The sequence below is a fragment of the Erpetoichthys calabaricus genome, chromosome 4 (assembly GCF_900747795.2).
Source record: "Erpetoichthys calabaricus chromosome 4, fErpCal1.3, whole genome shotgun sequence".
In the NCBI taxonomy this organism is placed as follows: Eukaryota; Metazoa; Chordata; class Cladistia; order Polypteriformes; family Polypteridae; genus Erpetoichthys; species Erpetoichthys calabaricus.
Window position 1 is genome coordinate 67,973,118 of NC_041397.2, and position 24,265 is coordinate 67,997,382.

The window sequence follows — 24,265 nt, forward strand, 5'->3', positions numbered from 1 at the left end:
ACACCTTATGAGAAGGATTTAGGAGTCATGTGGACTCTAAGCTATCGACTTCCCGACAGTGTTCAGAAGCCATTAAGAAGGCTAACAGCATGTTAGGTTATATAGCACGATGTGTGGAGTACAAGTCTAAGGAGGTTCTGCTCAACTTTTATAATGCACTGGTGAGGCCTCATCTTGAGTACTGTGTGCAGTTTTGGTCTGCAGGCTACAAAAAGGACATAGCAGCGCTAGAAAAGGTCCAGAGAAGAGCGACTAGGCCAATTCCAGGGCTACAGGGGTTGAATTATGAGGAAAGATTAAAAGAGCTGAGCCTTTACAGTTTAAGCAAAAGAAAATTAGGAGATGACATGATTGAAGTGTTTAAAATTTTGAAGGGAATTAGTACAGTGAATCGAGACTGTTATTTTAAAATGAGTTCATCAAGAACACGGGGACACAGCTGGAAACTTGTTAAGGGTAAATTTAGCACAAACATTAGGAAGTTTTTCTTTACTCAAAGAACGATAGACACTTGGAATAAGCTACCAAGTAGTGTGGTAGACAGTAAGACATTGGGGACTTTCAAAACTCGATTTGATGTTTTTTTGGAAGAAATAAGTGGATAGGACTGGCGAGCTTTGTTGGGCTGAATGGCCTGTTCTCGTCTAGAGTGTTTTAATGTTCTAATGAAGCATAATGATTAATTTGCACGTTGTAATGAGCGCAGTGATGAAAGAAACAGACAGAAGCAAACATGGACCACTGCAGCTACTTGACACGATATGTTTGAGATATGCTTCTGACTGCTACAATATCTTTCTGTCATTTTTGACTTTTATCATTACTATATGGCATAAAAACAGTAAATCGAGTTTAGATATTTATCGTGGTCTAGGTATATACTACGTGTTAAAATTCTGTAGCTATATTCTGCCAGGGAATGTCTGCATTTCCAATTAGACAGTAATGCTAACTTTCTTTAGCTATTTAGTTAGATGTGCAGCCAAAGGTGGATGCTGTGCAGCATTGTCCATGTTTCTACTGGTGTCAACACGCAGATTTGTTGAATCTGGTGTTTTGCATACTAAAATCTGCATCTCCTGTGACACTTTGTTATCAGCCTTGTTATGTAGTGGGTGCGGCAATGTGCTGTATCAGCGCCTGCTCCTAACCTCCTCCTCCTCCTTCTTAATGGCAGTCCTTTTTGACCTCCTTTTGACTTGATGTAATGTTCACTTTCAAGGTAAATTTTGCAGTTCATATTTTCACAAACATAGCTGCCAATTCTTTCAATTTTAAATTAATCCAATACTGTTATCGTAACTGATAAACTGAAAGTGCATAGAGCACCTGCGACAACATACCATTCAATTTTTCCACTAATGCTTTGATGTCTTTGAATGTCAATGTATAATCTGATGTCACAGAAAGGTTTTTCCCTTACATGTTGCTGTTTTTAACACATGTAATATGCTTTCCGTACAAGTGACACAGTTAATTGTTTAATAGGAGTTCATTTTAGGAGGATTTTCAGTTGTAGACAGTTAATTGTAATCAGAAGCCTGCTGTCTATGAGATCGGGTTAATGAGAGCACCGCTGCTCTTTGCAATTCAAAATCACTACTCCTACTTTGAGTGCTGCCTTCGTGAGATGTTGGATTGGTTTATGGTTTAGAAATGTGACAGTTAATGAGCCTCCTACATGTTCCCACCCAGTGTTAAGCAAGATTCACTCATGGTTGTCTGCAGACATACTGTATATATTATACATCTGACTCAGCGAGACTAGTTAGGTGTCTATCATACAATGGTTCAGAGATCCTGACCTCAGTTATGTACATAGCTATAGTTAGCCTATAGTTTTATAATTTATTTACAGGTGTGTTTAAAGGGACTCAAATAAGCAAATGATGGTAAGTTCTGGAAAAGACATAATGAGGAAGAGAAATTAAGGTAGTATAATATGTATATCTTGATGGAGGAATGTAAATGATAAGAAGTACTTGTTAAGATAGTTCTCCAATTAATGTTATCTACAGAGCCTTTTCTGCTCCACACTAAATAGGTGTAATTCCTTTAGTCTATCAGAGTAGAACAGGCTTTTAAACCTGGTCTGCAGAGTAGAACTGCTATGTCTACAGACACGTACAAATTTCATGGTCAATGGCATTTATGGCATCAAAAATTCTGGTGGGACTTGGTGTCTGGCAACTGCGAGAAGGAGCAGGTCTATCCTCAGAAGTCAGCCATTAAATGGTGCATTTTTTGTATAGGGTGTATGGCTGTGTGTGTCTGAGAGTGAGGGAGCAAGCAAGCACGAGATGTGATCAGGCACTTAAAAAGTATTACTCACAACTATTATGAAACCTGCCAAAGAATCGCAAATCCAAGCATGGCAATCACTTTCTGTTCCCTCCGATACTTGGAGGGATGAAATATCATGGAGGGTGGGTGCGTCCTGGGAAAGTTCACTTAATTAAATAAACATATTTGTACTAAAGCGGTTTCTTTTTGGAGCTGTGACTCAGTTGTAGGCGCCTTCGTGTATTGTGTTTAGCCATGCAGTCTTGTTTTTGTTTTTCTATGGCTGTGTCGTGAGCAAGAAATCGTTTGCTGACGGCGGCGGATTCGCGTGCTGAAGTGGCCATGGCAGCAGATCCGGGCATGGAGGGCTACATTACTAAACGAACGTGGTATATGTGGTGGTGTGGGCGGTCTCGTTCGGGCGGCTGTGCAACCTGGCGTGCACGGTTCACCTCAGGTTTAGTTTACAGGTCGTAGCCATGGTAAAGTTTTCATTTAATTAAATACACATATTTGAACTAAAGCGGTTTCTTTGTGTGGGCACCCTCATTCATTCTTTTTATCCATACGGGCTTGTTTACAGGTCGTAGCCATACAGGGTTGTGTTTGTATTTAGTTGAGCTCTTTCATTGTGGAGCCATGACGTCTTTGCTTCTGGTGTGTCTGAAGCGTGTCGTAGGAGCCTCCGTGTATTGTGCTCATCTATGCGGTCTCGTCTGAAGCATACCCTAACCTATACATACTAACTGGTGGCACAGTGGATTGTTCGTTTTGGATCTGTGCCTCTCTTGCATGTAGTGTTTCAGAAACGCGTTGTAGGCGCCTTTGAGCTCTGTGTTGTTGGAGCCGTGACTCCTTTGTGTCCGCTGTTTCAGAGGCGCGTTGTAGGCGCCTTCGTTCATTTTGTTTATCCATACGGGGTCATTTTTGTATTTCCGTTACTTGAGGTGTTTCATTTTGGAGCCGTGACTTCTTTGCTTGTGGTGTTTTTGTTTCTCTGTTACTGAATTACCGTTATGTGATTCAAACATGCCACACAGACTGCTGACTCTGGGAGGCCGCTGCGTTTGACTGTGGGTTGTGGTGTTTGGGCACCACCTACTGACTCTGGGAAGCCGCTGCGTTTGACTCTGGGGCGCCGCGGCGCACTGCACATGCGTATCGGTGTATCCGTGCATAAATTAAAACTGTGGTTTAGTAATATAGATCTGCACCTCTGCTTTTATCCATTTGACTGAGTATGTTTCCTGCCAGCAATAACAACATTTATTTCTATAATACTTTTTCACACATACAGGATGTAGCTCAAAATGCTTTACAAGAAGTCACAGAAAAAATTACTAGAAAAATAAAATTGAAATTTGATAGGAAAAGTAAAAAATACAAAAAAAAAGAATCAATACACACTTACACACTTACTGTACACTTATATATAGAATTGATTTTTAAGTCTCTAAAGAAGAGTCCAATGATAAGGTCAGATGGGGTTCCAAGGCAAAAAGACCACCTAGCCCCCACTGAGCCTTCTACCTAACATAAATGTTTTTTAGAGGTTCTTTATTGTTTTCAAAGATTTGTCTTTGAGGATTCAATGTAATGGGTCTTATGGAAAGTTCGGGTATCTGTTTTCATTCAGATATCACAGGTAGCTTTGATCAGGTGGCAGTGACACAAAAGTCTTGGCAAGTATCCTGGCTTGGACCAGCGGGCAAGTGTTAAATCGCATAGTACTTAAATAATTAACATAATTCATAATAATGTGATGATGACTATTCCAGTGTACCAAGATGTACACATTCATGCAGCCTTTAAATTATGTCACAAAAAAGAGCTCTATCCCTCAATCTCTAAGGCAAAACTGAAAAGTTTCGGACATGCGAAAAGGTTTGCCGAAACACTGTGCGGTCAAATTTCCTACCCAAGCAACCTTGAAAGAGGCTAATAAACAGTTAATAAATGCATTGATACAAGTTTACTACTTGTGTAATTTTTGCGAAACAGTGCCATCTTCTGGAAATATGGGATTGCAGTGTTTCACTTGTCCCTAAAGTAGATATGCCACCTGTCAGTTGTTTCATTCATTTAAGATGTCCTTTTTTGAAATTATGGCAAAAAGTGCCACGGCCGATGCCAATTGGCATTATGTTTTTAAATCTTTATGTATTTCATTAGCCTGTACATCTGTACATCATGCTCCTGTTTTTCCTTGACTTTTGCTAAACTGTTGCACTTCAAATACCTACGTTATTGCAACTCTGAAATTCTATTCAGGAAATGTGATTGATTATATTTTTCATTGTTTTTTATATTAAAGTGCCCTTATTAATTCCACAAACAACACTTTTGAGAGTTGGTACCCAGGTGTGAATCCTTGACTCTCTTCACTGGCACACTTGACTGCACTTGCATATCTTTTTACCTTAGCATGTCCTCTTCTGCTGCTTTTGAACATGGTCTCCCAGATGTGAAGTGCTGTCTATTGCAAGCAGGCACATATGAAATAATCAACAAAAAATGGCACACTTGTAACTCAAATAATTTCACCATGTATGATGAGGGAAAAAAAACAACTCTTAAATTTTTTTCATTACAGTCATTTCAATTAGGTTAATGTTTTTCACACACCATGGAATGTGAAGTACACAGCCAACATAAATTTGACGTGGGGAAAGGACAAAAATATGAAGTGGCACATAGTGGATGGAGTGATCAAGCTACAACTGAACAGTACAGTGGTGGACTATGGTTCACTTGCACAGTTTTACAGATATGGCACTCCCAACAATGTGAGAATAAAGGGAAGGACCGATGCAGCATTTTACTTGACCGTAAACGAGGCACCTTTTAGAAGACAAAATATGATTTCAGTACAGTGTGGAATGAGCCCATGACACAGACAGGAGGACATGTTTCGAACACCACCACACATTTATTTACAGTTTCTATTTACAATTAAAGTGCACACACAAACCCCCAAACTCCCCCAAAGTCCAGGCCAACGCCACACTATGCCTCACTCTTCAGGCCACCTCCTTCTCTTCCCTCCAGACCTTGTCTTTCTCCTCACCCGACTCCAGCCTTGAATGAAGGGAGGCGGCCCCTTTTATAAGCACCCGGATGTGCTCCAGGTGTGCTCCGGCAATCTCCCACCGACACGCTCCAGTGTGGCGGAAGAGCCGGCTATATCCCCGGAAGCACTCTGGGTGTCCCTGCTCTTCTTCCCCCCAGCACTTCCTGGTGTGGCGGAAGTGTTGAGGTCCAGGACTCTCCAGGCATTGGGGAGCCCCCTGACGGAGACCACGGGCCCCTACAGGGTTGAGCTTCATAGCTCTGTACCCGTGGCCCTCAAAGGAACCAGGGCGGTCGCCCCCTCGTGGTCTGGAGGAGGCACAAGCCCTCCTCCGGTCTTCCTGAGCGTCCCGGCTGGGTACCACCCCCAGCGGCATGCCACAACAGCTATATTGAAACTCCGGAGCATGTATTGAGTTACGTTCTCAAACAACCACATGTATTGAATCACATACATAAATACTGGTTTGAGGGCAGATGCATACACACACAAGGAAAACTGACTGCTTATTCTTGTATTTGCATACAGTGACAGGTCTGCTGTGTCTGTGAAAACATTGCAAGTGACGTGCATTCACTCATGGATTGCTCCATCCAGAATATTCCATTTTGTATGGTTGCCTTTGCCTAAGTAAAACTGATGCTTACTGTGCACTTCATATGCTGACAGCTTTAATATTATATGAGACACTTGGCACACTTTGGGCAGAACTGCATTATGTGCTAAAATTAAGGGCAGACATGCTTGTTTGTGAGCAGTTTTTTCCTGATGAAATGGTGATGCCCTTTCGCACAGTGAAATTCAAACAAACCTGACGAGTTTGGTGCCAAATATTCAATAGCTGCTGATGTAAGTAACAAATACATTGGTGGCTGGTGAAAAAAATTTGGGCAGGGTTGTAGTGTTTGGGGGGTTAAACTGAAGCAACGCTTAGCTATATTATAGTGCCTTTCACATTTATCTACCTATTATATAGTGCTGTTCACATCTATCTATTATGTAGTGCCTTTCATATCTATCTAATCATTCCACATGCTCACTATCCACCAGTGCTGTGAGGCTCGCTAGTGACCACATACACCCAGTGTGGTTTCTAGTAGCCTGGAGAGACATCTGAAGTGCTCAAAGTGCTATGTCTGCAATATACTGATCACAGAACTGTTTTTATGCCAGCTTCTCCAGGTAGACCTGTTCTCCTTAGGCAGGTCTCGACCTCCTGTGGAGCTTTTCCCTCTCAGGTTCAGACCCAAGTGTGCTACACTATCATTTCCATGGCACACCTGGGTAGCTCTCATGGTGCACCACTGTGACGCGGCACACTAGTTGAAAAACACTGCTTTAGATAACTGTGACTACTTTCGTGTCACTTGCAGAATTCAGAAAGACATTTTAGGTCTCGTACCCCCATCTTTGTCCACAATGCTTCGACACTTTGAAACAGCAAATAGGGAAAGCAGAAAAGTCATTATTTAAACCACATCCAGTGGTGTTAGCCAACCTTGTTTGTTATAACAAGTCCTTGTGTAAGCTCATCTTTGATCACTTGCCTGCTGTTGAATTCTTATGCAAAGCCGGTCCAGTTGAAGCTCTTTTATCTTCTTTTTTTCTTCAAGTAAACAATTTATAAAGGGATATTTCATTAAAGTAATAACCAATTTTTCTTTGATTGCTGAAGTTCCACTTGAAATTACCATCTCCATAACATTGTGCTTGCTCATCTGCAGTTACGTTAATGACAGGTGTCAAATGAACTGTGAACCATTGATGTGAACATGAAATAGTGCGTTGACAATTGTCCAATCATATTAGATTAAGAAAACCTAAAACAATACTAATTCACTGCCAAGAAATGTGGGCATGTCAGGGGTGCAGAGAGCTATGCCTCCAGAAAACCCTTAAAGCAACCAATTAAAGAGCAGCCTCAGGTCACCTCCTTGCCAAAAGATCAAAAGCTTACATACACTCCCATTTGGCCAGGACCCTTCACACAGGAAATACAGGTATTCACATAGAAATTAAACAAGTACAAGTCGGAATCAAATGGATGTTGACATGTGCTGACACCTGGCACAGTGTGCAAATTAACAAATGTGTTTCATGATTATTTTGCATTACCTAATTAATTCAAACAGAGTTTTTTAATATTTGGAGGGGGGCAGTGCCCCACATTACAAACCTCTGTTGAACAAACTTATTATGAGATTTTTGAACTCTTTTGAGACCCTCCCCAACGGGGCGACGTGCCAAAACGCAATTGATGCATCTGCCGAGAGCTGCTTGTCTGTCACAGAGGCAACCGCAGATTCGCAGCACTACAGAGGCAACGGTAAGCTCACCACCTCCTCGCGCAATGTGTCTGTTGCCCAATGGGTGATGCGGGGAACACTATAACTTGGCCCCTAACCTGGCCCCGACTATGCCCATTTGCTGTGTCTGTGTGTAGTAGAGTGGTAGCTCCCGCAGCAATAAATAACCTTGCTGTTCCTGTTTCAAGTTGAATAAAGCCGATTTTCCTGAAGTCCTTAGACTCAGCCTCGTCTTTTGGGTGCAAGTCAGTGACTCACACCTCACAGTATGTACTAGATACTACTCTCTATTTGGATAAAGATTGTATTTGATTGCCAGGTTGACTGGTAATGTGACTCATGAGCCTTTCACAGACAATGTGAGAAGAGTCCCTTCTGAAAATATTTTTGCATCACTTTTGCATGGCAAACAAGCTACTTGCTCCCTAAAGACAAGCCTGCTCCATAGAGAACTATCAAAAAAATGAGATGGGAGTTGCCAAGGACAAAAAAGATGGTCAAAGACACTAATAAAGTGCAAAGACTGTGAGAGACATGTAGAAAAAAAAAAACAAGAACACAGTGCAGCTATTTTTGGTGTGTGAGCCTATCAGACTGCAAACATGAAAGTGGAATGGTGATGTGAACTGCATTATAGTCAATCAATCATGCTGGCTAGCATTTCCGTAAATAATCCATGAACTATGTACATAATGATCTAATTTTACAAACATTACTATATACAGGAAAACATTGTTTTAACTTAATTTTCCAGCTGATTGAAAAGTGTCATTTTGCCTTTTATCATTAAATACTGAAATGGCTGAGTTGGAGAGTAACTTTGGAAAGCTGCTCCAGTAACAGCATCTCTTCAGGTCATTCTTGTTTCTGGTATAATGAAGCAATGTAAAATTCAAGAATACACAAAGAATACAAGAAGAAACCTAAGTAAAATATCACCATAGAAAGTAGTCTCTACTTCATGTATTTTATGTGCTCAGACAATTGGTTTGATTCTCACTAATAAATATTGAAGTAGTTTTCTACCCTGCAGTCACACAACCGTAGAGTTTTTCAGTTTTTGTTTTTTTTTTGGATTGAAAATGTATGCTAACATTTAAAGTGATAAATTATGTAAACAGTATGTACTGTGCCCCAAGAAATAATTTATTCAGCCAAGCTATACAGTATTTGGCTATCTGTGGCATTTGGGGTTAGGACAGTAGGGATGCGTTATCAGGATGATGAGCTAATGGGCCATTAGTGAGATCAAAAGGATTCAGACGCCACTTGGCATAGCCTTGGCAATTATAGAGAGAGACAGAGAGAGGTTGGGAGTATGTGTCACCACACAACGAACCACCTGGATTGGGACCCGAGTGCAGCGGGTGGCACCTCAGTGCCACACTGGAACACTGTTAGGTTTTTTTTTAAAGTGGCTGGAGTGCCATTTCCTGCCACCAACCTCCAAGTTTTTCTGCCAATTACAGTACTGACAAAATGCATGGTGGTTCTAGTGTTAATGTTACTGGAACATACATGCTAGCTGGGAAATGGAGGTATTATAAATAGGATAAAGGATTGCTTGATAAACATTAATAAGAAGATGATCTGTGCACAACTTCACATGATGTTGTTTGCTAACTGTAATTGCTACTGTACATTTCTTATGATTAGTGGACTTGAAAAAAAAATACTTCTTGACTTATTTAATAGACTGAAAGCTAACTGAAGAAAGACATCCAAAGCTTTACAGAATATTAGAATCAATGAAAACATAGTTTTTTTTTTCCTTCATTTGAAAATGTTGCCATTATGTGTAATTGAAGGTGTCCTGTTCACATTCTGTATAACAGCTGGATTTTATTAGGATACTTATGTGCTAAGTTCAAAATATAGCTTCTTAGTGGAATTCTCATAATTAGTGCCATTCATACACTTTCAGATGACACAGGCCGCCTTTTAGTATTGCCATTTAATAAATGATACGCATTTTATTCATTGCACAATAATTTTTTTGATATATGATTCTTTTGATAACACTTGATCTTGAAGTTAAGTTAGCTGCTGGGCAAGAAAAGATTTAAAAGAATAATTCATACAATGCTAGGCTATTTAACACTATTACCATAAAATATAAAATAACTAATCAATTGATAACTAAGATGACAAAAACGATAGTACTAAAGAAAAAGCTGTCCTGTAACACCTCTGAGGAAATAAAGAGTAGAATTAAGTTTCAGATATGCTTTTTCATATCTTAACAGTAAGGAAAAGGACAAAAGGAAGATTAAGCAAAAGTGAAAATGTATACAGAAACAGAAATAGTAATTATATTTTGAATTTTTTTATATTAGTAAAATGGCAGTAACTAGAGAGTATTAAACAATACTATAATGATAAAGAGGCGGCACGGTGGCGCAGTGGGTAGCGCTGCTGCCTCGCAGTTGGGAGACCTGGGGACCCGGGTTCGCTTCCCGGGTCCTCCCTGCGTGGAGTTTGCATGTTCTCCCCGTGTCTGCGTGGGTTTCCTCCGGGCACTCCGGTTTCCTCCCACAGTCCAAAGACATGCAGGTTAGGTGGATTGGCGATTCTGAATTGGCCCTAGTGTGTGCTTGGTGTGTGGTTGTGTTTGTGTGTGTCCTGCGGTGGGTTGGCACCCTGCCCGGGCTTGGTTCGTGCCCTGTGTTGGCTGGGATTGGCTCCAGCAGACCCCCGTGGCCCTGTGTTTGGATTCAGCGGGTTGGGAAATGGATGGATAATGATAAAGATCACAGTGGTGCTATGATTAAAAGGACTACAAACAAACAGTTGAACAACACTTATTACAGAGGATTTTAAAAAACTTTGTGATTTTATGTGAATGTCAGACAATATAGGCAGAACTCCTACAGAACACAAATTAACATGCCAAAACTGATAATATTCTAAACATGCTATGCCCGCCTGTGAATATGTGTTTCATTGTTTTAAATGTTTTAAATAACAAATATATGAGCATTTGAGCATATTGAGCAGACATATTATTATTTAAAACTAAAGCTAGAGTTTGAACTAAAGCAGAGTATTCATTGCACTTACCATGCACTTTATTATTCATACATTCTTTTTAATTGCAGCAGCATTTAGCACAATTCATGTACTGTGTAACAGAACCTATTGATTTCAACTTCTTTACTCTAATAACAAGATCTATTTGTTTATTCCCAGTGCCTGAGGTGCACATACGTAATTGCCAGTATTCACTGTTTAAGATGTATTCAATGGAAGAACAGAGGGAGGGGACCCCTTGGAGTTTCATGCACTGCAATACAATAACATGTGTTCAATAAATTGGGGGGGGGCGGGGAGTTGTGGGGGAGCTTGGATATGCATAATGCAGGCCAGTGTGCTGAAAAACACTATCGGTGTGCACCAAACACTGCTGATACGCAACTGCTAAAAATGGAGACGTGCCAGTACTCTGCACTGGGGCGTACCAGCCCACTTCAATCCCCGTTTACCTCTACGCTATAGCAGAACTTTAACTAACTTTTAATAAGTTTTGCTAGCAGTGTTACAGTAGTGCTTGTCAAAAAGACCTTTTGATTTATTTGGCCATGACCTGGTTGTAATAGGAGAAAAAAACCCTGTAGAACATTTATTTTTGATAAATTTTAGCATACCTCATATTGCTTCTAATGTGCCTAACTTGGAAAATGGATGTTTAAAAAGTAGTTTAAATAGGAGACAACTAATGACATCATGCTCACGATGACTTCTGGTCAAGTGGTAGCAATAGTCCATGCAACCATAAACAGTATGGCCACTGCCATGAAAAGAACAACAAAATGGCAAATTCTATGATAAACAAAATTGTCTAGAAATGATGGCATAAACACTCATTGAAAACAATGTAACAACAATAAACATTGCAGGAGATTGAAAATAAGGGCAAAAAATATATTAGTGATAACTCAAACAACAGCTTCTTACACATTTTTAATTTTCAAGGCAGAATTCACAGTTCCTTCCCCTTAGATTCTGTACCTCCAAAATAACTATTCCTAGTCTGTTTTATATGAAAAAGGTAATTATGCCTTCACTTATCTCTTCCTTAAGTGCTTTTTAAATCAAAGCCACATATACATACAGCTTCTTTGTAACAAAGCATTTAGTGCTGATTTATTTTAATTTGTGAACCAAGCTATAAATCATGTAAACAAAACCACAATATGAAACAAACAGTGAAATACAAATCAGCCGTGGAATTTCTGAATCATTATATCCCAAATACTTTAAGTAAAACACAGCCGATACTGACATAATTACAACTAGAATAATATATTTATAGAGGGTACAGTTATAAGGTATATGAAGTACAACTAGGGCCGAACAAAATTTTAAGTGAAAGTCTGGAATAAATGAAGTTTATAGAAGTCTGCCTCTTACAAAGCACTGCAGTATTAAATGTGTCAAGTTGTTTTGGGCCACATGGGGTTAGCAAGAAACAGCACTCCCTTTGTAACAGATCCTTTTTACAAAAATGGTGGGTTGTGCACAAATAACCGTGACCCAGAGAGGCAAATAAATAATAAAGAGTCCCAAACTTTGCTTCCAGTCAGTCATAAAGAATATAGGCATTGTTTGTGTGAGAGATAAGGATTTTAGTTATAATGCAACAAGAGAAGAGAGTACAAATAAATAAGCCAGCACTCCTTTAAGAAATGTATTATTTCATCTGAGTCAGAAATGGCATAATATGGCAGGAAATATCTTCATTAGGTTCCCTTCTGTGCTTCTTCCTTAGTTTTGGTAAGCCACATACAAGACATAAACAAACTGTTCTCTAGCATACAGTTACTCAGCAGTTGGTTGGCAATATGCATATCTGGTTTTTCCATAAAATATAAATTATCACATAAACTGGTAACTGTCAGATCCTTTTGTACAACTTGGCTCACCAGAAGAAGGGCGGTATGTTATTTCTTAAAGTTTCAAAAACCTGAGCCATGTACTTACCAATGAAAAGATTCCACTCAGGGTCAAGATCAGCTTGGTTTGCAAGGCATCCCTTCATTACATTTAAACAGTAGTTGTTGCAGGGTTTTAGGGCTGGTATCCCACGGCAGTATGGACAGTATAACATCTTCATAAGGGCTCGGATGCACCCAGGTGTTGGACTGACCTGTGGAATTTTCAAAATAAAAGTGATTATCCATTTCTTTTTGCTAAGTAACAGATAGGGTAACTCAGGAATCTCATTCTAAGGAAAGTCAGAATTAAGAGGACAGAGATTTTTTTTGTGGTCCTTTAACATACTGAACTATAAAGGCAATTTTAGTTTGCAATAAAACAGAAAAAAAGTAAGGGCAGCATTAGAAATTTCAGAATAACTAAAAATGTAATTCTGTTGTCACAGTTTCCTTGCCTTCTTGTGTGAAGGAACTGGGGCACATGGAAAAAGACAGATAACTTCAAATGCCTCAAAGCAAGTTCTTGGGAAAGAAACATATTATATATAGACACTGAAGGTTCTGAGGAGTTTGTCTAGCCCAGTATAGTCATGTTAAGGAAAATGAGAACTTTCTTTATATACAGTACAAATATGACTGACCAGAAAGGAAATGGTTAGCTCATGTGTGGCTTCCATGAAGGAAAGATTTCCTAAAGTAAAAAGGGCCTCGGTATTATTTATTATAAGCATTCTATTAATCAGGGTGGTTGTAAAAAATATAGTGGATTAATACAAAGGGTCCAACTCTGAAACTGAAAGCATATAGAGAATGGAAAACATTAGATAAAGTATTTTCCTATGGCTGATCTTGACAGTTTGTGTTGTGGATGTTCATGTGACCCTGCATGCCATACTGTGATTAAGTGTTTCTAACTCTGCCCTTAGTATTAGGGTGTTGCACCGTGTTAGCCATTATGAATGTTGTAAGGGACATCTTGCCTGAACAACAGGCCTGAGTTGCCTCGAAAGCTTGCATCTTGTAATCTTTCTAGTTAGCCGATAAAAGTTGCCATGTTGCCTAACTTCTCACTATCCCTGTCCTTGGAACCCTTCAGCGCTGAACATATAAAAAGCTACTTTTTTATTTAAGAACAATTACACACAATAAAAAAAAAATCCTGGACCATAATTATGTATTAACCTCACTTTAAGATAAAAGATAAGCATTGCTGTTCTCAAACCCTTCTAAGTAATCCCGTACTTTACCTGGTACACACTTTTTAGGAATCAGCTGGCACAGTTAAAATCAATTTGTGCTGTCGCACTTATTTCTTTGCAGTATCAGAATGAGTCAAACGGCATGTAGTTTTACATAAACTAGCCAGAATTGACGCTAAGCTCCAGGACAGAAAAGTTAACTGGCTCTAAAGAAAGCAACCTACAAGAGCTCTCCTCATGTCCCGAGCCTTATGAAGCCAGAGCTGCTCACAGGGGTAAATTACTAAGCACAAAAAAGTCAGAACAAATAACATGATGTGGAAAGAAAACCAAAATGAAAAGTAAACTGGTAACAAAAGAGAAGCAGGACAAACAATAAAGAGACAACCTTCAGGTGTCTCCGTTGCAAGGTTACACTCGGCTCCCACTCAAGGTAGTTTGTTACGTGGTGGGTGCAGCAATGCACTGTATCAGCATATGATCCCAACCGTACTGTCTTTCTCTCTTCCAAAACAGACAGTGAAGAAAATGACAAAAAAAGCATTCAGCAATTACAAAGCAAAATCCTGAAAAACAGACATTTTGACCCGCCAAAGCTCTACTTTTTTGAAACACAGATTGCCTCAACATCACATGTAGGCACGAACATTCTAAGTACATTGTGGCAAGAATTTGTGGGACAGTTTTCTACTCTGGGCCGATAGAGGGCAGCCCCCTTAGTTTCCAGTGGGGCCACGGGCTATGAGCATGGGAACTCAACCCTGTTGGAACCCGTGGCCACCGCCAGGGGGAGCATGGACCTTTCCAGGGCCTTATTTGGTCACACTTCCACCACACCTGGAAGTGTTGCTGGAAGAAGCTTGTTAGGCACCTGGAGTCCTTCCAGGTACCCTATAAAAAGGAGCCGCCTCACTCCATAAATTGGCCAGAGTCAGGAGGAAAGGACAAAGCCTGAAGAGGAGTGGAGAGAGAAGGACTGGCAGCAAGAAGGGACTGAATGGTATTGGTGTGTTGTGTTGGCTGGTATTTTGGGCACATCAAAGCTGTAAATAAACGTGTGTAGTGTGGCAAAACCTGCCTCCTGCCTGTCTGTGTCCGGGTTAGGGTGCCGGTACGCCCCCTAGTGGCTCACAACATACTTACAGAGCACACACAACAGTCCCGCAGCAGAAGTAATTCTGACAATACTACAGCTACAGAAAATATGGGAAGCAGTAGGCAAGTGGTGGTAACATAACATGAGCAACAAATTGAAATAAAGTAGCCAGGGGATATTGCCAGCTGTTAAAAAAACAAAATCCTCACATTCAACGAAGCATTCATCACATAATATGCACATCTTTGGTATATACTTGTATACTAGGTGCAGACCTGATGAGAATGTGCAGACTCATCACAGGCAATGATCAGGCCTGCACAACTGTGAGTGCTAATCACTGCATTACTGTAACAAATCTAGCAATACAATATAATGTTTTGACTAAATAAATGAATGTATGGCTATTAAAACTATTGCCAACTGGATAATAAATAATTTGCCATACTCTTGGTATGGAGATTATTATAATTGTGTAAAGGAACATCTTATTCTTTTATTGAAAATCTGTTGTTTTTATTTACAAATGCACTTATTTATTTGGCTGTCGCCTTTATCCAAGATGACTTACAATATCTGAGATACAACTGGGATTCACAGGCAGATGAAGTGACATGGTCATGCTGACACAGTGTTAGTAGCACAATCTGAATGCACAACCTCAGGGTTTGAAGTCCAGAGCTTTAAATGATACACCACACTGCCTGCCTCTGCTCAATGGTGTAGTGAATGTGATATAAAATGGTGAATGCAAAGTCTTCTCATTTATTTATTCTCTGGGAAGGAACAAGATAGTAACTTTTTATTCTGGTATTAATCTTTTAAAGGATATACAACATAATAATGACTACTAACTACTGTTTTTATTTTGAAAATTATAAGACCATGCCAGTCAGGGCCGGATTTATATGAAAAGAGGCCCTAGGCTATTCCACTTATGAGGCCCTTTCACCTTCCATTTTAAGTTTGTAAATTACATGAGAGATAATAAAATTTTGCTAACAATTTGAATGTAGGCCCCTCTTGATCTTGAGGCCCTAGGCTGAAGCCTAGTTAGCCTATAGGAAAATCCGGCCCTGATGCCAGTGCTATTCAGTGTTTTGCAGTCAATAATGTGAGACAAACTTTTTATAAGATGAGCACTTTGCAGTAAAGGCCTGAATAGTCACTTGAACAAAAGATGATCTACTTTGATGTAACTGTACTCAAGAAAAAGTCTTTTACTTTCACTTGTTAACATGGAAGATGTAACTTCACATCATAAATTTTAGACAGACAGACAGACAGACAGACAGACAGACAGACAGACAGACAGACAGATAGATAGACAGATAGATAGATAGATAGATAGATAGATAGATAGATAGATAGATAGATAGATAGATAGATAGATAGATAGATAGATAGATAGAAAGGCAGTATTTTAGTTTTCAGTGCGGCATTATGAAGGTGTTTTACTGTAGATCTTTCAGTTCAATTTATGACTGAACCTTACAATAGAAGTACATTCCTGTTAAAGATCATGGGCCCTGCACTAATTCAGAGAATATCTTGTATTTACAATGACTTATTTATGAGGAAAAATAAATACAAAATGTTAAAATGCTGCTGCATGTTCTATATAAACAAAAGGAAAACGGGACCAAAATCATTGTGCAAGAAGTTAACAACTGAAAAAAGTGAAAATCTTGTTATATATATATATATATAACATCTTTAATTGACACGCATTACCAGATTATGATTAGTCACTACTCTGCATGCTGGCATGCATAAATAATGTCATGTACTACAAACACACGAAAAGCGTATCTTGATTTTTGTGTAAATATTGTTCATGCTGTGTGTGTGTGTATGTGTCGAGGGATGTTTAAGTAGATAAGATAAATCTGGTATGACGGATGCTTTTGCCAGCATGTGTCAAATGATGCTTCTGGAAGGCTTAAAATGCAATACGATTTTGCAGTCATTATGCAAAGTCATGCTCATATTGACAGTGCCAATTTATTTTGATTATGTGAAGAGTCTGGTTTGGGGATTCCAAGGTCTTCTAAGGCTGCTGGGCTAATGTGTATTGCTTTAGGACTGCAGCAGGAGAAGTATACTTGTGTATTTTAAATGCCGTGAAGACCTCTTAGAGAGGCAGACATTTTCTTACATTTAATTTCCATTTTCAGTGATTAAATAAAACATGGAAGGAGGCTGCAGGCACTAATTTGCGCAGCTTCTCTTTCCCAATCCTCTGGTGATATGATCTTATCAGCCACTTAAACAGTATGTTGTACTTCATATCCTTTTTGCATTCAATGTGTGTTTCCATCTAACTTCTGATAAATCAGCACAAATAACAAAAAGATCAACAAATGCTTACTTAAATCACACAAAATTCATGTTCGAGTTGGTCGAGGAGCTACCCATAAAATGAACACAGTAACAGTTTGTTTAAGAATGTTGCTTTTAACATCTTTTGTTTTCCAGTTTCATGTATTTACAAGTCAAGCAAAATGACACCTTTCATTGGCTAACTAAAAAGATTACAATACGCAAGCTTTCGAGGCAACTCAGGCCCCTTCTTCAGGCAAGATGTTGCTTGACTTTTCACTACATTCATAATGGCTAACATGGTACAACACCCTAACACTACATATTTAAAGGTAAAAGCTATTTTTCATTCTAATCAACTTATGACTGCTAAATATGTTCTTGATTTTAGAGCTTCGTGCTACATGATTGACTATATAAATATGCTCAGGCTTACATTGGACATGTATATTTTTAAAGGCTCTCCAGAGTCCGTTAAACCTCAGTGTGAATGGTGGGAACATTTTTAAACATTTGTACTAAGTGCTCAGGGTCACTTTATAAAGCAAGTAGTGTGAAAAGATAGAGCTCTGTTTGTGGAGAAAAAAACAGCAACTTTCCTGACCACATAAGCAAAAGTCACCATGGAACAACTAATGCAATCAGTTTGAAAACAAAAATGTAAAAATGACCTTCTTCTTCTTCTATCGGTTGCTGTTAGGGGTTGCCACAGCAGATCATCTTGTTCCATATCTTTCTGTCCTCTGCATCTTGTTCTGTTACACCCATCACGTGCATGTCCTCTCTCACCACATCCATAAACCTTCTCTTAGGCCTTCCTCTTTTCCTCTTGCCTGGCAGCTCTATCCTTAACATCCTTCTCCCAATATACTCAGCATCTCTCCTCTGTACATGTCCAAACCAATGCAATCTCGCCTCTCTAACTTTGTCTCCCAACCATCCAACATGAGCTGACCCTCTAATGTACTATTTTCTAATCCTGTCCATCCCTGTCACACCCCATGCAAATCTTAGCATCTTTAACTCTGCCACCTCCAGCTCTGTCTTACTGTTTTGATTTATTATTTGAATAAAACATAAAACTAACATGCAGTTCCATTGACCCAGCTGCACAGAGATTGTGTGCATCCTTGAGGACAAGGAACTAAGGAGGGGACAGTGTAGCACTACACTACACTATATTCCCTACAAGGCACTAAAACACTGACGGGAACGAAGTTCCATGGCTTTCTAGAAGGCATGTGCAGAAAAGACAGTAGCTATTGAAGGCTGGCGTCCTTCAACATCTGCAATAAGATGCTGCAGATGTTCTATCAGACAGTTGTGGCGAGCGCCCTCTTCTACGCAGTGGTGTGCTGGGGAGGCAGCATTAAGAGGAAAGACGCCTCACGTCTGGACAAACTGGTGAGGAAGGCAGGCTCTATTGTTGGCATGGAGCTGGACAGTTTAACATCTGTGGCAGAGCGAAGGGCGCTCAGCAGGCTCCTATCAATTATGGAGAATCCACTGCATCCACTTAATAGTATCATCATAGATAGATAGATAGATAGATAGATAGATAGATAGATAGATAGATAGATAGATAGATAGATAGATAGATAGATAGATAGATAGATAGATAGATAGATAGATAGATAGATAGATAGATAGATAGATAGATAGATATTGCAATTCTCAAACCTGAGTGTCATAGCTATAACAATAATTTGACAGAAGCACTGATACCACTAATATTTGATATCATTGCTGTGATCTATTAAAGAAAAACTATATGATCTCTCCTCCAGTAAATATTCAGATACATGCTTGGTATGAAGACCTTTAGAGTCTTGCAATAAATGTACACGTATATCAATCTCTTTCACATCTTTCAAAGCGTTCAGTGAGAAAACTGACTTCTTTTAATACTTGAAAATCAGGGATTAAAGTTTTTTTCACTGCAGTGTAGTTACTAAAACATTACACTTTACATATTTTAGAGACACTTAAAAAACAAAAATAAAAACCTAAATATTGTAAGGAATTACATGTATGCTAGCAAAACACTCCCCCTAGGACTCACTGACATGTGGATCCTACGTTCTCTTTCACAGACAGTGACACTCCAAAGAAGACACTCATTCTTATGCGATTGCTAGATGTATATTCATGCAGTTTGAAACTGTTACTTTATTTTTCTCTCCAAACTCCAGACCCTATCAAGGTTTAGACAGACATGCCAGCAAACACCAATTTCCCTTGACCATATGTTTTAGCTTTGCCCTCGACTCAAACACTGCTTTTATTTTCTGTCAGACTCCCATATTCTCTCAACATCTCAACATCCCTTATTATCATCTCAGAAGTTATCCTGCATTGAATTCCATCTCCCACTTACTTCATTGTAGTTAGCTTTGTTATATTGCTAGCTCACTACTTAATTTTGATCAGGTGGAATAATTTTGTACTATTTATCATTTCTTAAGAGAGTCAAAGTGTGCCTTTTAAATACTGTACATTATATGTTAACTTAGTAATAGCAAAATGCTTCTAATGTGGATTATCTTAGCTATTCTATAAAATGTGGCTGATTTCTTGGATACAGTTATTTATTTTCAACACATAGGAATATCTGACCTTAGAAATATATTTTTTCTAATGTTAAAACCTATAATATGTAAGAATGTATTATTGTATTGGACTTTTTTAATTCATTTAAAAATTAATTTTTAAAAACTGGTATAAAATTCAAGCACAGTGAAATTTTTACTTTCAAGTCTTGTTTAATAATTGTACAATTTAAATACATCTGATATTTTTGCATCAGATAATATAAAAATAACATAACATAAAATTCCTACAGCATTACATGATTATTCAATTTCCCCCAACACACACAAATAAAATGTGCACCTTATGATGCTCTGCAGGGGTTATTGCCAGCCATTATCTCTGATGAAGTATAATAATTTACTTTCATGATGGTATTGCAGTGAGAAGTACTCAACTATCGGTACAACACAATATTTTTTAAGTCATCATCTTCAAGTAATATATTAGTAATCATCAGCATGTGTGTTCTTTGTGATCCACATTTCTCACACTTTGAAACTAATTGTGTTGAAGAATTATGGAAGCTAACAACCTTCTGAGACTGTTTATGATTTAATGAAGATTAATGTTACCAATATGAAAATAAACCATCTATTGTAGTTGTGTGCCGCTCAATGAATACAAAGTTTTTTGAGCTAAACCCAAAAGTACATTTTAAAAACAGCAGAGTAAAATAATCAACTGTTTGCTTAGAATATTCATGGACCTCTTCATCCTATTAACTTAAGTGTGGATAATGTGACTTAGTATACAGGAAATTCAGCAAAACTTAGATACAGTATAGTTAGTCTTGATGATATTTGTAAATGATTTTTACAGGTTATTTAATTTAAGAGAGTATACTTCCTTTCACAAATGACAGCTGTTCTTTCCACTGCAATGTTTTTCTGTGACACTCTTCAAGTCTTTGTTTTCCAGCTTCAGCTGTACAAAAATGTGTGCCATGTGGATTCATTGTTACCAAAACTGAGCTCTAATAAACTCAAGAGCTCTAATAAACTCAATAAGCCATAAGGCTAGACATAACCATTTTGCTTTGTTCAGACTTTTCAAACCGAGTGTTCAGCTCATCATTTGTATTTGTCATAAACAACAGTAATTGTAAAAGTGGATGACGTCATCCAGTATCCTCATTGCAAGTGAGACAGTGGTTAAGTGCTTAGTGCTGTTACCGGGCACCCTCAGGACAGCGAATTTAATTCTAGTCAATTCCAATTACCATTGTAATTCATCATGTCCATCATAAGGCACACTCACACTCCTACCCACAGTTACTGACAATGGACATCAATCAGCTTAATCTTCATCTCTTTGAAATGTGTGAAATAAACGGGAGCAGCTAGAAGGAAACAGTGGACAACGTGCAAACACTATACAGTGAATCCTGTCCCAAATATAACTGACGACAGTGGCTGCCATACATACCACATTACACTGTTTGCAAACTAATGTCAGACATTTAACACCAAATAGAAGATTAGACATATATAAATGAAAGACCTGTATGTGTGTGTGTGTGTGTATGGAACAGTCTGCACTACTCACACTCAACCACAACCACTAGATGGTGCTTGCATGCACTTTTACATTTTTTTGGCGCTTGTATACCTTACTTCTCACCACGAAAGACCTGTGTGCAGCAAATGCCGCCACACAACAACAACATTGTGCTAATGACAAAGATGAAGAGACACAACGTCGAAAGGAAGCAAACACCATGGCTCAACAATGTGCATGTGAAACACCTCAGCAATGGAGGGCAAGTTTTCATTAAAAACACTGTCAACCTGGAGGTGTTGTCTCGAGACCAAGATTAATAGGACTCAAAGGCCAGCGATACAGCTAAGATATGGTATTGCCAGTGGGGCAGCAAGCCCAGGTGATTCCACATTTCCTCTGCTCTGGGTAATTCTTAAGAGTTATGTGATGCCTGTCCAAGTTCACGAATATAGTAAAACTGCTAGGGAGTCTTCAGATTGTTTTTTTGTCTAGAAGACCTCACGCAGCTAGTAAACACATAAATTGCAAAGTTCCAATTTAGAACAAGAAGGAATGAAAAATTCAAAAAAAATTACAAAATTAAGAGTTACACTTGACTACTTTATATAATTTTCATGATGAAACATGATGAAAGCAATAATGCTTTTGTAGGAGTACGTTACACAAAACTCATCCATCCATCCATTATCCAACCCGCTATATCCTAACTACAGGGTCACGGGGGTCTGCTGGAGCCAATCCCAACCAACACAGGGCGCAAGGCAGGAAACAAACCCCAGGCAGGGCACATACACACACACACACACACCAGGGACAATTTAGAATCGGCAATGCACCTAACCTGCATGTCTTTAGACTGTGGGAGGAAACCCACACAGACATGGGGAGAATATGCAATCTCCACGCAGGGAGGACCCGGGAAGCGAACCCAGGTCTCCTAACTGCGAGGCAGCAGCGCTACCACTGCGCCACCGTGACAAAACTCATTTCTACTGTTAATAATAACACATTCATATGTTGATAATATTCTCATATTCCCTAAAATTTTGAGAAATAAGCTATTTTTACATAATTATTTACTTTAGTTCATTGTTTTCTAAATAATAAATTTTATTTTCATTTCATTGTATTTTAGTTGTTTCCTATATATTTGAGAAAAAAATACACCATGTGCAGCCTGAAGGAAAACAGGAGTTTTGAAAACATGTCATTGACTTTATTTGCTCATTTATTTAAGAATTAAAAGTAATACATTTTATGAATTAAATATATAAAACAGTTTACAAATATCCTTCAAACTGTCCAGCCGGTGTCTGGCTGAAAAGAAAGTAGATTTACTATGTAATGTGCAGATGTTTGATCTCTTCGCTATTTTATCCTCACTTTCTTTTCTAGCTGTTGGAATAGTTGCCATGTACCTTAGCATAAAACATCATCCCAATGTCATCTAAAAGAAGAACTAGATTTTCTTTAAAAAATCATGGTTTTCTTTTAAGGCATGTGTCCATCATTTCTTATGCATTCATCTTATAAAACAATAATTTAAATGTAAGAGGTTGTTGCCGAATTGTCAATCAACTGTTTTTCAATAGAATGGCGTAGTGGTAGCACTGCTGCCTCGCAGTAAGGAGACCTGGGTTTGCTTCCCGGGTCCTCCCTGCATGGAGTTTGCATGTTCTCCCCGTGTCTGCGTGGGTTTCCTCCGGGTGCTCCGGTTTCCTCCCACACTCCAAAGTCATGCAGGTTAGGTTTACTGCTGATCCTAAATTGTCCCTAGTGTGTGGGTGTGGGTGTGACCTGCAGTGGGCTGGTGCTCTGCCTGGGATTTGTTACTGCCTTGCGCTCTGTGTTGACTGGGATTGGCTCTAGCAGACCCCCGTGACCCTGTGTTAGGATATAACAGGTTGGATAATGACTGACTGACTGATTGTTTTTCAATCGACTTATGATTTATTTTGTAGGTGACTTCAGAGGCTGGGTTAATAAAGACATGCTTTATGCTCACTTGCAAAGTGGCAAATTAAGAGTTGCCTTTGGGAAACCTTTGAAAATCTACCATGTACATTATGTATGTACATCACAATAGTCCTCTATAATCTATAACAGTGCTTCCCAAACTCCTGAGGACCCACTGTGACTGCAGGTTTTTGTTCCAACCAGATTCCTAATCAGTGACAACACTTGATAGCACTGAGCTCGTTTAATTAGCTGGTATTTTTTTCTCTTATTCTACATTCAAAAAAGCATAGCAGCATGATTTTTACATTTATAAGACATTTAGAAATATTTCTGTTTTTCCTATTGATTTAAATGCTTAACTCTCTTGATTTCATTATATTTTGCCCTTTCTCTGTGCAGTTGATCATTGTATCTTATTAATGACAATTAATAATGAGCACAGCAGACATGCTGGCAAACAACACTGGATCATCAAAGGCGGCAACTACTTTAGCGTTAGACCCACTAATTAGTAAATAATGGATTAATTAAACAATTACAACACCTGGAAAAGTAGAATGAAAATCAAGACGTAAATATTATTAAAAAGAAAAAAAAAAACATTATTCCCATATAACTGCTTGATACATTTTAATATATATATATATATTGTAACAGAGGCGCTATATAGGCGCCTGACCCGACACAGGTGGACACAGAGGCACATACCAAATACAACAAGACTATTATTCTTCACCCGTGGGCGCACGTCTTCCCCGTGACCTACAGGCAATACACCGTCCCAAAGCACAATTCCAACACCAACAATCTTTCCTCTCTTTTACCACCACTCCTCCTCAAGCTTAGTCCTCCTCCTCCCGACTCTGGCTCCCGAGTGGTGGCGGCTGGCTCTTTTATAGCCCACCCGGAAGCATTCCAGGTGTTTGACCACCTGGTCCTAATTGCACTTCCAGGTGGGGCTGAAGATTCATCCATGCAGCTCCCCCTAGCGGCCATCTGAGCTC

General features: G+C 39.0%; 1 protein-coding gene across 2 annotated transcripts in view; it reads right to left on the reverse strand.

Moving 5' to 3' along the window:
• The window catches only part of LOC114650107 (glypican-6-like), a 1,271,406-nt gene that overhangs the window by 509,081 nt on the left and 738,060 nt on the right, over nucleotides 1–24,265 (reverse strand). For both annotated transcript variants that reach the window (XM_051926780.1, XM_028799561.2), the window contains exon 4: nucleotides 12,640–12,805. In XM_051926780.1, coding sequence (XP_051782740.1) covers nucleotides 12,640–12,805 — 166 coding nt within the window. The remainder of the gene's footprint in view (nucleotides 1–12,639; nucleotides 12,806–24,265) is intronic.